Consider the following 16,633-nt stretch of genomic DNA (forward strand, 5'->3'; position numbering starts at 1 on the left):
AGAGAGATAGAAATTAGGGTTTGGATTTGGGTATAGAAGAAAACAAAGAGGAAGAGGAAGAACTAGGTTTTGAGGGCAAAGCTGTGGGTTTTGCAGGTTGTTCTTGATCTTCTTCTTCGTGAGGAAGATGAAATTGGGGTTTGGATTTGGGTAGAGAAGAAAACAAAGAGGAAGAGGAAGAACTGGGTTTCAGAGAGAGAGAGAGAGAACTAAATTTCAGAAAAAGTGTTATGTGGGCAATAAGTGGGCAATAAAAATGTATTTATAGGTGGTAGTTTTAAAAATTTTGGGGAGGTGTGGTATTTTGACAAAAAATTATAAAATGGGTGGCACTGAGGGCCATTTCCCAAAATATTTTAACTGGTAATAGTATAGCCGATCAGCTATACTGGGTTTTCTATTTTTTTTATAGCCGTTCGCTCTACTCGGTTTTCCCTAATTTTTCAAAAAAATAAATATTATAGCTGTTCGGCTATACGCGGTTTTTTCAATTTTTTTTTAAAATGAATTAGATAACCACAATAAAACTTGGATATAAGTTGATGAATCATTGCGGCTAAAAACTTGGATGAATTTTTTGGCCTGTACGGGGGAATATTAAATTTTTTGGCATCATTATTTATTTATTGAGTCCAGAGGATTAGGATTAAGATTTGTGTAAAGCAAAAGCAAACAAAGCCCATGTAAGATATCAAAAGACTCTAATTCCGAAACAAAAGTAAATGCAACTTTAAATAGAGAACTGAGAGAACTGAAAACATAAAAGCAAAATGTAACTTTAATATAACAACGACTCTTGCCAACACATAGCTTTGCTCGGTTTGAACACTGAATTCAAATCCATGTTGTTAATGTTAATAAGTAATAACAGAACTTTGTTTATGTTCACATAATCGGCATAAACAGGTTGATTGAGATATCGAATTGATATCAGATGTGAATTATTGGTTACACTGTTTATGAATTATAAGATGAGACACTGATTGCTAGATGAGTTTCAACATTTTCATACTGATATTTGGACTCACATTACTTTATTTGGATCCAAATGTAGGAGATTCTTATGCAAATAATGAAGTAATTCGATGTGTCCATATTGGTTTACCTCAAAAAGCCAGCATTTGTCCTGCATAGTTGAACTGACTCATCTGATCAACCAACTAGCAAATCATTGTCATTTTCTGTTAATAAAGCCTCAATTGCTGAATTATACCCGCAGTAGTCTATATCAAACAAAACATGATCAATCTTGCAAGACTGTACTTGGGAAGTTCTGTGATTATTGTTTCGTTTCTCTATGCTTTTCATGGTTGCTCTGGCTGTTCTGTTTCTTGTTAGTTTAGTTCGTCTGTGGTCTATAAGGGCTCAGTGTTGGTTTGGTTACCTTTGTAGCATTGTATTTCTTGGCCTTTTAGGCCTTTGTACCTATTTTTTGGTTAATCCAATGTTTTGCTCAAATTTGACTTTAAAAGTCAGTAAATGGCCAATTTGTTTATGAAATTAGGATTAAATTCACATTAAAAAGGAAATTAAGAACGTAATTAACTGGTTGCTACATGAATCAATTCATTAATATTCAAACCTGAATTTGGACAATTATTGACAAAAAAAGCTTGAGTTTACATGGATGACAACTGACACTCCAAAATCTAACAAAGAAATACATAATGTGAATTGCAGTAGAGAACACAGAGACGATATTAACCAGAGATTTCAATGGCTTTGGCATCAGGCTTATTCGGAGTTTTCAAAAAAAATTTAAAAAAGAAATAGTATAGCCGGCCGGCTATACTGGGTTTTAAAAATATTTTAAGTATAAATAGTATAGCCGTCCGGCACTACTCGGTTTTTCCTTTTTTTCAAAAAAAAAAAGTATAGCCGTCCGGCTATACTCGGTTTTTTCAAATTTTTTTAAAATGAATTAGATAACCACAATAAAACTTGGATATAAGTTGATGAATCATTGCGGCTAAAAACTTGGATGAATTTTTTGGCCTGTACGGGGGAATATTAAATTTTTTGGCATCATTATTTATTCATTGAGTCCAGAGGATTAAGATTAAGATTTGGGTAAAGCAAAAGCAAACAGAGCCCATGTAAGACATCAAAAGACTCTAATTCCTAAACAAAAGTAAATGTAACTTTAAATGGAGAACTGAGAGAACTGAAAACAGAAAAGCAACACATGCAAATGCAATTCAAAACAGGAACCAGGCAAAGCCTCAATTACGATCCATTTATATTAAAAAGGAACAAGTTACAAGCCATTATGTTACAAACACTCACACTCATTTCATTGATATCAACATTGATGACAACTGACACTCCAAAATCAAACGTGGATATACAAAATGTGAAGGTGCCTGCAGTCAGAATACAGAGACGATATTAACCAGAGATTTCAATGGCTTTGACATCAGGCTTCTTCACCTCTGCCTTTGGAACAGTGACACTTAAAACCCCATTCTCCATTGCAGCCTTAATCTCGTCCACCTTTGCATTCTCAGGAAGCTGAAACCTCCTCAAGAACCTGCCGCTGCTGCGCTCCACTCTGTGCCACTTGTCGTTCTTGTCCTCCTTCTCTACGTTCCTCTCTCCGCTGATCTGAAGCACCCTGTCGTCTTCAACCTCCACCTTCACCTCTTCTTTCTTCAGCCCCGGGAGGTCTGCCTTGAACACGTGGGCTTCTGGGGTCTCCTTCCAGTCGATTCTGGTGTTCAGGATAGCTGAATTTTCCCGGGAAAATTCAGGGAATGTGGAGAGTGATGAGGAGGAAGGGAATGGAAAATCCTTTAAGGGTTCCCAGAGATCGAGAGAGAAAGGGTCGAAAATGCTGCCTCGTCGGAAGTTGGGGATGATCGACATTGGAAAAATTGGTGGGTTTTGTTTGGATGCTGAGAAAGTTTGAGCGTCGATTTGTAGTGGTTAGAGAATTTCTGCTTTGCTTGACTGGTTGAGAAAGCTGGAGGATTGATTGCATATTTATACGGGGCCGAAGAGATTTCTAGAATAAACTGGGCCTTGCGTGTTTGTATGGACTTCTCTCAAACTTTCTAGGATTCTCAGGTATCTGTGGGTGGGCTTCTTTGTGGGCTCCTAATAGTTGACGAGTCATGGATCGCATGAACGTTTGAGGGTAAAAAAAGAACCGGTGAAACAGTGAAACCGACCGAATTTGACTGAACCATCCCATTTGATTTGTTTGCCTCTGTTCTGAAAGCCGAATCGAATAAAACTTAAATATTTTGTTAAGCTTGTGCCTTCAGAAACCCAAAAATAATACTCAACTCTCCTAAATTAATCAATCCATGAATTTATAAAGATAAAAACAAAAAGATAGTGGATGATGGTGTTGAAAGCATGAATGGAGGATATAAGACCATGAGGGATATGAAGGAAGATGCGGGAGGATTGGACCTTGATGAATATAAGTGAGGCTATAATTTTGGTATTAAATTCATAATAAAATTGAGTTAGACATATATATTAATATATTGGCCAACATTACTTGGTCCGGTTCTGTCTTTAAATGGCAAAATTGAGAACCAAATCGGTTCAAGTCAAAATTAATGTTCCAATTTTTTTAAGTTTAGTTTGATTTAGTTCCTCAATTCTCTAATTCCAATGCCCACCCCTATAACCTAGTTTAACTGCACTTTCACTTCCCTTAAGACCAAGTGAACCAAATTTGACTAATTTTAATTTTAATTTTTTACAAGGGACTTGTAACTCAAGTAGTAAAAGTAATTATTCATGCACTCAAAGTCTTGTGTTCGATTCCTCCTCTTTAATATCCCTTTGTTGAGGCTCAAAAATCCAGGGTTGGGTCCAAATAAATTCTCGGCCCAACTTATTAAGAAAAAGACTTGGTTTGGAGCATGCAAAATTCATCATTCATGCTTGCACAAGCCAAGACCACATGTCATGCCAAATAAATATGCAATCTCTCATGCTAAGAGTTGAAATAAGCACTAATTCTATGAGCCCATGCTAATTACCTCATCAACCATCATGCCTCTATTCAAGGACGATAAAATTAAAACACGCCGATTGACATGCCATGCTAAGCAGGAAATTATTATTTCACACTCAACCACGCTACAAGCTTAAGTGGGCCCAAGCCACGCAAATGCCCGGGGCTTGCTTGAGTGGGTTGTGGTATAAATGGTAACAAGCTTTCATGAAGCCCATTGATAAGCCAAGAAATAGAAGTTTTAGGCTGCTTGGGAGCCCCAAAACTCAAGCCTATTTCTTGAGGTCAAACACATGGGCTAGCATGAGAGAGAGAACATGACCCAATGCCTTAGAGAATACAATAGTTTGCTTAGGAAACCCTATATTAGTTAGAGCATCCAAATACTTTGTTAAAAATGCAACAAGCAAACTGCTTCCAGCAGCTTGACGAAAACCTGTCAAACGATAGAAGTAACAAGCTAAAGACCCAACACTGTACATACAAGCCCAGCCCAAAGCCTTACGAAAAGCCTGGCGTCGTGCTCCATTCTAATTAGGAATCCAAGACAATCAAACAAGGAGCCATCAGAAATCCGTGCGTGAAGGACGAGTACCCATCGGACAAAGAACTCCCTCCATCTCTCATGCTATGAAACTCATGGAATTGAATAGTTTCTTGCATATACTTACGGCAGAAGATGGTTTGAGATGTATTGTTGGATGATAGAATGCTATGATTGGAAGTTCTTTACAGACTGTAATAAGCGTGTAATTTTGTGGTATATTTAATGGATCATTTCTCACTGGATTTCAGGTTGATCTTTTGGGGAACGAGGTGGACACTCTATCGAGCCTTGTTGGAAAAATATACATGGCCCTTGATCATTATTCACCAATATTGCAACATTATGCTGGAGTAAGTTGTTTTCTTCTTTTGATTGGTGATTTATCAAGCTTTCTCTACCTTACTTTTATATTTTCGGGGTACCTGTGTGTTGGAGTATCAAAGACCTAGCTCTAAGAAGCTGTAAAGATCGTGAAATAATCCAATAATTATTAACAGAACATGTTTGGCTTAAATAGCCATTACAACTGAAAAACAAATTAAAGCAAACCACGTCTCCACATCCCGAAGACTGTGGCAACTAAATACTTGACCTGATCAACTCCTAACTTAAATGAACTACTAGCTCCTGAAAAATAGGAGCTTATTCAAATCAAAACAAACTTGCATTACAGAAACTCTAACATATCCTCCCCTAAACTGCACTAGCTGAAGGCAAGTCAGTTTATAAGCTTCATGCTTTGAACTCCTAGCAGATCACGCAGTTTCACAAACGACTCTAACTTCAAAGGCTTTGTCATGATGTCTGCTACCTGCTCACTAGTACCACAATGAACTAACTCCACAACACCTTCCTTGACCAGATCACGTAAGAAGTGGAACCTCACATCTATGTGTTTGGTTCTTCCATGGAGAACAGGATTTTTTGATAACTTGATAGTTGAACTATTATCACAAAAAATCTTAACACACTTACATGAAGAGAAACCGAGACTGTTGAGTACTCTTTTCATCCAGATACTGTGGCAAGCACATGCCAAGCTACATATTCTGCTTCGGTGGTAGAAAGGGTCACAACTGGTTGCTTTATTGAGCTCCATGCAACTGCACCACCACTTAGAAGAAACACATATCCAGAAGTGCTTCTTCTATCATCTGTATCACCAGCATAGTCACTGTCGGTATAGGCCTTAAGAACAACTTCAGAATTTTTCTCATAAATTATTCCCAAATTCTCAGCACCCCTTCCATAAAACACTCCTAAGTTCACAGACCCTTTCACATACCTGAGAACCCGCTTTGCTATTGCCATATGAGATACTTTCGGATCTGCCATGAACTTGCTTAACATGCAAACAACAAATGCAATGTCTGGTCTAGTGACTGATAGGTACATCAAGCTGCCAATCAGTTGCTTGAACAAGGTTGAATTCACACTGACTTCTCCACCATCTTTCACCAGCTGCACGATAGGGTTTTTCACGGGATTGCAGCCTCCCATTCCAAACCTTTCCAACACCTCCCCAGCATACTTCCTTTGGCATAAATGTATCCCTTCACAACTCTGCTGAACCTCAACTCCTAGAAAGTACTTCATCTTCCCCAAATCACTCATGTCAAACTCTAGCTTCATTGATTTCTTAAACTTCTCACATAGTTCCACATCATTCCCTGTATAAATTAAATCATCCACATAGAGGCTAATAATTAAGAATTTACCTCCAACTTCATGTTTGAGGAACAGTGTGTGCTCATGACTGCATTTCTCAAAACCCTCCTTCATGAAGAATCCTTCGATTCTGCTGTGCTCTTGGAGCCTGTTTCAAGCCGTAGAGAGCTTTCTTAAGCTTCAAGACTTTATGCTCTTCTCCTTTACGAACATAGCCTTCTAGCTGCTCCACGTATACTGCCTCTTTCAATTCCCCATGAAGAAACGCACTCTTGACATCTAGCTAGAAAACAATCCACCCTTTCTGTGCAGCTAGAGCCAAGATCAATCTTATGGTGTCCCAACGAGCCACAGGTGCAAAAACCTCGCTGTAATCGATCCCATACCTCTAAGCATAACCTTTGACTACCAAACGTGCTTTGCATTTATCTACTTCTCCCTTTTCATTCAACTTTGTTCTAAAAACCCATTTGACACCAATTTTCTTCATCCCTTTCGGCAGACTTACAAGCTCCCATGTCTTATTTTTTTCTATAGCTTCCATTTCCAAATCCATCGCTTTCCTCCATTTCTGTTTTTTCACTGCTTCATCAAAACATATTGGATCATCATGTACCATAAAACAAGCCAAGTTTGACTCATCAGAAAGACCAGCTCCACTAACATAGTCTTCCATCCATCGAGGTGCTCTCTTAACTCTCTCCTCTGGTGTAGCAGCATCATTTTCTCCTTCCAACTCTTCTGTACCCGAATCAGCTCCTTCTACTTGTTCTTCCTCATCTTCACCTTCTTCTTCTTCTTCCTCATCATAGTCACTGATTTCCCCATCATCACTATCTACCCAAGTAAAGACATCACTCCTCACGTCTTCATCACTCCTCCTCCAATTCCAGCTCTCATTCTCTTCAAACACAACATCCCTACTAACAATCACCCTTTTAGCCGTAGGATCATAAAGCCGATAGGCTTTAGATTCTTCACTAATTCCAAGAAACACGCATTTATGACTCTTCTCATCTAACTTTACTCTATTCTTATCAGGAATATGCACGTTAGCAATGCAGCCGAAAACTCTGAAGTATTCGACATTGGGTTTTTTTTCACTCCAACACTCTTCAGGAGTCTTTCCTTTTACTGCCACAGTTAGACTCCTATTTAACACATGCAATCCCCATCGAACTGCTTATGGCCAAAAAAGTTTAGGCATCTCCTTCTCTGAAAGCAAGCATCGAACCATGTTTAATACGGTTCGATTCTTACGTCCTGCCACTTCGTTCTGTTGAGGAGTATAGGCAGCAGTGAGTTGTCTCTTAATGCCATGAACAACACAAAACACGTTGAACTCCTTGGAAGTGAACTCACCTCCCCTATCTGTCCTCAAACAACATATATCACACCCAGACTCTTTTTCAACCAGTTTTTTAAATACTTTGAACATAGAAAAAGTTTCACTCTTCTCGGTTAAGAAATAAATCCAAGCTTTTCTACTGAAATCGTCGATAAAGCACAACAAATACCTTTTTAGGCTGCTTGAAGTTGGAGTGATTAGACCACACAAATCAGCATGAACTAATTGAAGTTTCTTTGAAGCCCTCCATTGACTCTTCTTAGGAATGGCTGCTTGATGTTGTTTTCCACGATGACACACTGTGCATGCTTTGTTCATGGCTTTGAGTTAGGGAAGTCCTTTGACAAGTTGCTTGCTTTCTAAGGCTTTGAGGCTTTTGTTGTTCACATGACCATAACGACGATGCCACAGGTCTGATAAGTCATCCGTGCTTGCTATTAGACATTTTGAAGGCTGAGTAATCATAGTGGCTAGTAAAGCAAACATCCTATTAGCTGCCATTAGAGTTTGCATAATAAGACCTCTCGTAGGATGATATATTTTACACGCCCTATCTTTCATGACAATAGCAAGTCCTCGCTCTTGAAGTTGACCAATGCTCAATAAATTATTCTTGAGCTCAGGAATGTAAAACACATCTCTTACCACTTGGGTTAAACCTTCGGTCTCAAGCTTAATGCTCCCTTTTCCCATCACAGTCATCCTTGCACCGTTGCCTAACTTTACTGAGTGTCTAAATTGCTCATCCATCTACATGAACCAATCCTTGCTTCCTGACATGTGGTTAGAACATCCTGAGTCTAGGAACCAAACACCTTCTCTCTTGGCATTCTTGTCCTCAATGTAAGCCATCAGTAGAAGCTCTTCCTCTTCATCCCACTCGGCATAATTGGCACCCTTCTCCCAACTGGGACACTCGTTTTGAAAATGCCCAAGTTTATGACATTTGTAGCATTCAACCGTGGCTTTGTTGAAGGTTTGTCTTCCTCTACCACGTCCACCTCTCCCAGCTCCTCGTCCCCTACCTCTTCCTGTTTTGTCTTCATGGGTGACCTTGAGGACTTGCTCTTCCTCACCTTGACCCTTCATTCTTTGCTCATGCATAAGAAGGCTGCTCTGAAGTTCGTCAATGGTCATTGTAGTCATGTTGTTGGACTCCTCAATCGAACATACTACGTAGTTGAACTTAGAAATCATTGATCGAAGGATTTTTTCCGTGATCATTGTTTGACTCATATTCTCTCCATGAGCCTTCATTTTGTTGGCTATGGATAAAACACGAGCAAAGTAAGCATTCACCGATTCTCCTTCCTTCATGCGAAGAACTTCAAAATCACAACGTAAAGACTGCAGTTGTGCCCTTTTAACCCGCGTTGAACCCTGAAACTTTTGCTTCATGGAGTCCCAGATTGCCTTTGAGGAGCTTCTGTCAAGAATGGTCTCAAGCACATCTCGTTCGATTGCTTGATAGAGAAGGTTCTTTGCTTCAAGTCCTTCAGCTTGTTATCTTCATGCTCCTTCCGTTGAGCATCAGTGGGTTGACTTCCTTCTGCCACCACTGAGGAAAAGACCGTGCCGCCTGCGACATTCACCATGATGCCGCGATCTACAACATTCCAATACTCCTTGGAACGAAGCAGATTCTCCATCAGCTCAGCCCAATGATCATAGTGCCCTACAAACTTAGGCACATAGGTGCTGCTTCCTTCTGCCATTTCAAGAGAACTCTCAATCTCTCGTATTCACAGTCAGGCCCTGTTAAGGGCTCTGATACCAATTGTTGGAGTATCAAAGACCTAGCTCTAAGAAGCTGTAAAGATCGTGAAATAATCCAATAATTATTAACAGAACATGTTTGGCTTAAATAGCCATTACAACTGAAAAACAAATTAAAGCAAACCACGTCTCCACATCCCGAAGACTGTGGCAACTAAATACTTGACCTGATCAACTCCTAACTTAAATGAACTACTAGCTCCTGAAAAATAGGAGCTTATTCAAATCAAAACAAACTTGCATTACAGAAACTCTAACACTGTGTGCATGGATGAAATTGTTGATTCGGTGGAAATATCGGTTGTTCGTATTTTAGAAAATCTGCGAAAACATAAAGTAAAATTTTACAGAAACAATGAAAATTAACTTGAAACATGAAAAATGTGGGGAAAAAACGCTTTTCAAAATGGGAATAGGTAGGATGTTGGGATTCGTTACTAGTTATTTGTGGATTTAGTACAAAGTTAAATATTTTTGGGATTTAGTTGAAAGGCATTCTTATCTATTAATGGGTACTTGGTTGTTGGTTCGCACTATTGTGCACTATTATGCGGAACACACACAAGATCTTTTTATCAATGGACTACGCGAAAAAACAAACCACATCAACGATGAAGGAAATTGAGCGCACACACACACAAAAGTAAACAAACCAACTAGGAACACTAGAAATTTATAGATGTTCAGTAACGTGCCTACGTCCTCTCCAATGATCACTTTGAGAAATTTCACTAGAAGAATAAGAACAACTTTGGTTTACAAGAAAAGCCTATTAGCTCTCTATTCTCTCAAACCCCAGCTCCCTATTAACCTCTTACCATTTTGGTTGATGCCCCTTGTTTTCTAGATTACACCTTTAACCTAACCCCAAAAGTCCTATTTATAGCTTATTGGACTTAGGTTACAAGTCTACTTAAGAATAGGAAACATAAACCCTATTAGATTAGGCTAGAAATCCCACACACGAAAAGGTTGGAACACGTCAACCACGTCCAAAACAAGTCAGGACATACAACGTTACCTATGGTAAGCCAAAAACACAACACACACAACCTAGTGTCGTGAATGCTTGATGTACAGACAAAATCATCCATGTATTGATTCAACTTTTGTTGTGCTTTGCAGATATCTGAGATCCTGAAGCTCATAAGAAGAAAATTACGTGGAGAAACTAAAGCAGTTTGATCTGTCTTTTGACTCGATAAGGTTTCAATTGTGTAGGGTTTATTTATAATATTAGTGCAAGAAATAGGTATATCATTAAATATCTCTTTTATCTATTAATTTGACATTGTTTTTTTAATATGTTTTGATGGCAGATGGGCTAATCCTCGAGGTGACAAGAATCGAATGCAGGGTAACCAAGGTTAAAGAAAGATGCTTCATTTACAGTCGTGGTGTGTTTAGTTTTCAGTGTGTTGTATGTGAATAAATTTAGAGTTGTAATAAGCCCTGAGGGAGCCATTTATGTAATATGTTGAATTTCAATTTATTATGTAAAATATGTAGTGTAATATTTGACTCAGAAGCGTTGAGTTTTTATTGATATTGTGGCTCGGTTTCGGATTTTTCTTGTTTTTTAGTGGTCTTCTTGTCCAATCTCTTATTGTTCTTCTCTTTTCGTCTTATTAAAATTTCTGCTGGAGTTTATGGCAAAACAGAAATAAAGCTGTTATGGAAGGACGTTCTTGTGCACAAGATGTGATCTTTAACAGAGTCCATTATTTGGCTGGTGAATATGGAAGTCTTGTGGAAGGGGAACCTAAATTAATTATAGAGAAACAAACCAAATGGTCTCCTCCTCCTCCAGTTGGTAAATATAAACTGAATGTTGATGCTGCTTTTATTCCCGAAACAGGTGTGGGTGGAATTGGTGCTGTTGTTAGAAATGACAAAGGGGAAGTGATGGTAGCTATGGCCCTTCCTCTTGCCAATGCCACCTCATCTAAACATGCAGAGATCATGGCGCTTCTTTTCGGGATGAAATTTGCCCGAGATGCTGACTTTTCTTCTATTTTAATTGAGTCTGATTCACAAGGGGTGGTAAATTATGTAAAGAAGGATGAGGAAGAGTCTTGGGCATCTTATTGATGATATTAAGAGGAGTCTGCAACAATTTGAAGATGTTATTATCTCTTTTAGTCCAAGAGGGGGTAACCAAGTAGCCCATTTTCTAGCAAGGCATGCTCTTAATTGTAATACTATGGTAACTTGGATTGAAGAGGTTCCACTTTGGCTGGAATCAATTGTAAATGATGACATGGTTGTATCCTCTTAATTGTTATCAATGAGATCTTCTTTCAAAAAAAAAAAAAAAACCCATTTAGCTCTCTATTTCTCATACACTCTCGCTCAAACTCACTCTCTCTCTCTCTCTCTCTCTCTCTATCTCTCTTACTTAATCTAACCTTAAAAGTCCTATTTACAGCTCATAGAACTTGGGTTACAAGTTTACAAGTTTACAAGTTTACGTACTTTAGGATAATTTTGAGGTTAGACTAGTTAATTAACATTTTGGCCGTTGGATCTTTTTATAAGGTCATCTTTTTTATAAGCCTCTCTGCACATGCTTCGGCTCATGCGAGAGGCCTTTTTTTATTCACGCGTGTTAGGGCAACTTACAAAGTTTTTTTTATAAATATTTATTTTTACAATTGTATTTTTTTAGATGTCCGTCTTCTATCACTCGACTTACAAAGTTTTTTTATATTATAAATATTTATTTTTACAATTGTATTTTTTTAGATGTCCGTCTCTTATCACTCGACTTACAAAGCTTTTTTTTTTTTTTGGCAATTGTATTTTGCTAGACGCCTGTCTCAACAATTTATACGTCAAAATTTGTTGGGATATCTTTCCCTGCAAAATGTTGTCGGGATATATCTTTACCCCGCAGTTGAGTAGGTGACATTGGTCTAATTTTCCATTTTTATCGTTCAAAGCTTGTCCATAAATGTTCTCAAAGGCAAGTTTTTAATGGCCATATAGTGAATAAAGAGAATCTGAGATCAAGCCTATGTAAGAATTTTAAAAGGCCTTCCAATACAACTTAAAATTTGATCAAAACACACATGTTTAAGAAAATATTTTTCATCCGAACTTATATCAATCCAGCACAAGTAAGATACACTAGCTTGAATTGCTACCCTTCTTAAAATTAAAATCCTTAAACCATTTGATTATCGATATTGAAGCGGGTTTTTTTGTGCACAAGACTCACAAGCTTATGGCATGTACTCAAAATCAATTAATCATTCTTGCAAACAAAAGGGTCCTTTCTTTCTCAGTTAATTAACAATCAAACTTACATAAGTATTGCAAAATATAAAATGAAAATACACAATATCACATTGTGATTGTCCACTATTTCACTCTTCACCATCATAGAACCAAAAACAAACAAAAAAACAAAACTAAGTGGTATTATATAATAGTAGAGACAATAATTATTGAACACAAAAGTACCAAAAACATCAACTTTCAATGCCATCAATCACCGCCATCGCCATCCATAGTTGACATGTGGGTTGCACTCATCATTACAGTTGCCGCGGCCATTATTGAGGTTGCTGCTGCTGTAAATATGATATTGTTAGTTTCTTCTAATGTCTATATAAAATTACATTATCCCATAAATATGAATATAAATCATGCATAAGTGAGCAATCCATCATTTAAATGATAAAAACCGAAGTTCTTACATTGTTATTCACTATCACATTAACGATATGTTAGCAATTCCACATATTGTATGAAGTTTCTCACAAACATGGTGTGACGATGGATGAGATTTTATTTAACTATTGTAATTTTGATAACTTCGAAGTTCAAACATCAAAAGAAAAAGAAAAACTAACTGTGAGCCCGTAATAAAATATCTCAGGCCCACTTTCTCAACAGTCCTAGAAAGTTCGAAAAAAAATATCACAAAACCGTTTTTCAAGGCCCAGTTTTTACTGGAAAGTTCTTGGGCTGCTTATAAATAAGCAACCAAATTCAATATGATTTTGTGTGATGAATGTTGCTATTAATAAAATGAGTGGTTTCTTGTAAAATTATGAATTGTACGTTTTTAATTTGAATCTAAACTTTGTGTCATGTTACAATTTAACACCTCTGATTATGAATAATGACATATGACAAGCTCGACACCCTTTTCCAAGGGCTTTCTCGTCATTTCACGTTTTTATAATTTTCTCATGGTATTTCTAACATTTATTTATTATCTAAATATAAGAATTTCATTAAGATAAGATGTTGGTTACTATCAATACAATCATTTAGCCAAACTTGACCCTCTTCCAACCAATAGAACTAACCTCGCTCTTGTAGCTCATAATGAGTCAGCATATTTGTCGTCTCATTGCAACAATGAGGTTAAAAACACATTAGTTTGAACTAGAAATTAAGTAACCTATTATGATTGGCTATTGTACCTTAAATAAGTAATTAACTTCAAATTATACCATATGAAAGAAGAATAAAATTACTTGATAAGATCATTAATTGATCTGGTCTAAAACAATTTGTTTTGGTCAGATCATTAAACATAAAAATAGATCGCGCTTGCTGCTATTTCTCTTCACTCCAACCTTTCCAAAAACAGGTTTTGGGCATTCTTGTCCAACCACCCAGCTGCCCAAGAGCTCAAGATGACTGACTTCTATGGTATTTGTAGGCGAGGGGAGGTGCACTTGAGCCTCCTTGCGCCTCTGTGGGTCCGTCACTATGTAGATGGTATTGTTAGTTTCTTCCAATGTCTCATATAAAATTACATTGTCCCATTAATATTTAAATGATAAAAAATACTTAAATTCAATATTTTCAATCCAAAAATACTTTATAAAATACCCACAATAACTCTTCAATATAATATTATTTGTCACCAAAATAAGAATATAATATTGAAAATTTCAATTTATTACACATTTTTCTTACAAAAACATTCAAGTTGTTAAGAAAACGAAAAATAATAGAGCAATTCATCCACACACACACACTTCTCCTTTAAATGATAGAAACCAAAGATTTTCGTTGTTGTTCATGTCATGTTAACCATATGTGAGCAATTCCACTTAAAAATGGTGTGACGACTGATTAGATTTTATTTAACTATTTGTAAGTTTGATAGAGTCGAAATTTATAAAAAAGAAAGTGCATTTGAGCTAATAATATCTCGGAGGCCCACTTTCTCAACAGTCCTAGAAAGTTCAAGAAAAAAAAAAAATCATAAAACCGATTTTGAAGGCCCAGTCATTACTAAAAAAATCTTGGGCTTCTTATAAATACGCAACCAAAACCCTCCGTAATATCCAAACGTTGGAAGTTGAAGCGAAGCGGGAAATTAGATCAGTAACACTCGAATTGGATACTCAAACTTCCTCATCATCCAAACAAACCCAAGACCCCAGAGTTTTCATCAATTTACAATACAATGTCGATCATCCCAAGCTTTCGGCGAAGCAGCATTTTCCACCCCTTCAAGGATTTCCCAGTTCCTTCTTCCTCATCACTTTCCACGGGAAAATTCAGCTTTCTTGAACACCAGAATCGACTGGAAGGAGAGCCCAGAAGCCCACGTGTTCAAGGCAGACCTCCCGGGGCTGAAGAAAGAAGAGATGAAGGTGGAGGTTGATGAGGACAGGATGCTTCAGATTAGCGGAGAGAGGAACGTACAGAAGGTTTCAGCTCTCGGAGAATGCGAAGGTAGACGAGATTAAGGCTGCAATGGAGAATGGGGTTCTGAGGGTCACTGTTCCCAAGGCAGAGGTGAAAAAGGCCGATGTTAAAGCCATTGAAATTAATTGAGAATTTAAGATCATGGATGGCCTCTGCTCCATCACCGTTACCAAATTTTAAGTGATTTTCTTCTGTTGTGGCAAAACAGAGTAGTATAGCCGCGCGGCTATACTATTGTCTAAGAATTAAAAAAATTGGAAAACCCGTGCATAGCCGTCCGGCTATATTATTTCTTTCTAAAGAAATTGGAAAGAACCGAGTATACCCGATCAGCGACAGCATTTTATATTTAAAAAACTGTAGTATAGCCGATCGGCTATACTATTTAAATACATTATATTTAAACGGTATAGCTGCGCGGCTATACTATTTAATAAAATAAAAAAAAGGACCCTCCTAGTTGCATTAGTTTATACTTTATAGAAACCAATAACATATGTACATGTTTTATTTGGCAAATTACAACTTAAAAGTTCTGTCACTATATAATATTTTTTTTAACATATATTATTTATATTCAATAATATGTGATAATTATGTGTATAATATGTTAATTTTGTGTGTATTGAAAATTTTATAAAAAATACAAGTAGTGTACATTTGCTTTTTGAAAAATGTGAATTTTACCGAGTCTTTAAGACGTGTACAAAACATGGATATATTATTGAAATATAGGTACCTACGTGTGTAATACAATATTAAACGTGAAATTGCTAAATTCTTTATACGGGTAATAGCTCTAAACTACTCTTATCTATAAACAAAAAAGATTGTTCTCACCAATGCTCCTTTCACCACTCGAGTTGTCATCATCATCACCTCTAATTCCACTTCTAAAATGTAGCGGAATGCAGAGGGGGGACGTGTGGTTGATTCCAGGCTGTTGCAAGAAATATTCTATTCTTCCATTAGGCAAAAACAGAGGCATCATTGCCATGCCAGCCAGAGTTGGCCTCCTGACAAAGATCAATGATTAGTATTCTCAAAGAAAACTAAGTTCGGCTATTAAGTACTTCAAATGAAACGTAAACTGAGATTGCAAGACAATTGAAAAAGTTTATAAGAGAATATGGAGTTGAATAAATATTGTTACCTTTAATTCATTCAATTCACGTTTATCTAGTGCAAAAGACTTATAACTCAAGTGATTAATAATATTTATAAAATTAAGAATAGCATTATGTGGAACCTGAATGCTAGTCGAACTCGTCTAGAGCGAGTTTGATCGTAGAAGTTCTCTAAAAAGCTTTGCAGGTGGATAAAACCAATAAAGAAGTGTAAGGGTCTCATCTTTTTCCTTCTTTTGACAAAGAGCAATATATGCACCATTAGCCTGACATTATAGTTAATGTAATATTAGGTTACTGTAATTTCAAACACAACCCAAGTTATAATTGAAGTTAATGTAATATGTTGAATAATTATCTCAAATTAAAAAGAAATAGAATAAATAAAACTTACTTGAAATTGTTAGTTTCTCCCAATATCTCATGTAAATTTACTTTGTTCATGGATATGAACATTAAAAAAAGAAGAAGAAGAATATGGGAGTTAAATAATATTCATTCTCTCACAAAAATAT

At 36.9% G+C, this 16,633-nt stretch overlaps 1 protein-coding gene, 1 long non-coding RNA gene and 1 pseudogene across 2 annotated transcripts; 2 read left to right on the forward strand and 1 right to left on the reverse strand.

The window, feature by feature from the left end:
• Positions 1-2,197: 2,197 nt before the first annotated feature.
• On the reverse strand, positions 2,198-2,968 carry LOC103321529 (18.5 kDa class I heat shock protein-like). Its single transcript, XM_008223346.3, has one exon. The coding sequence runs from the start codon at positions 2,863-2,865 to the stop codon at positions 2,389-2,391; it is 477 nt and encodes a 158-aa protein (XP_008221568.2). The 5' UTR covers positions 2,866-2,968; the 3' UTR covers positions 2,198-2,388.
• Positions 2,969-4,766: 1,798 nt separating this feature from the next.
• On the forward strand, positions 4,767-10,763 carry LOC148921399 (uncharacterized). The gene is made up of 3 exons (XR_016127291.1): positions 4,767-4,870; positions 10,438-10,518; positions 10,632-10,763. It is a non-coding gene; the product is annotated as an uncharacterized LOC148921399 (long non-coding RNA).
• A 3,983-nt stretch (positions 10,764-14,746) lies between these two features.
• On the forward strand, positions 14,747-15,120 carry LOC103321670 (17.3 kDa class I heat shock protein-like; annotated as a pseudogene).
• The last annotated feature ends 1,513 nt before the right edge of the window (positions 15,121-16,633 follow it).

This window comes from Prunus mume, linkage group LG1 (assembly GCF_029339155.1).
Source record: "Prunus mume cultivar Tortuosa linkage group LG1, ASM2933915v1, whole genome shotgun sequence".
Taxonomy (NCBI): Eukaryota; Viridiplantae; Streptophyta; class Magnoliopsida; order Rosales; family Rosaceae; genus Prunus; species Prunus mume.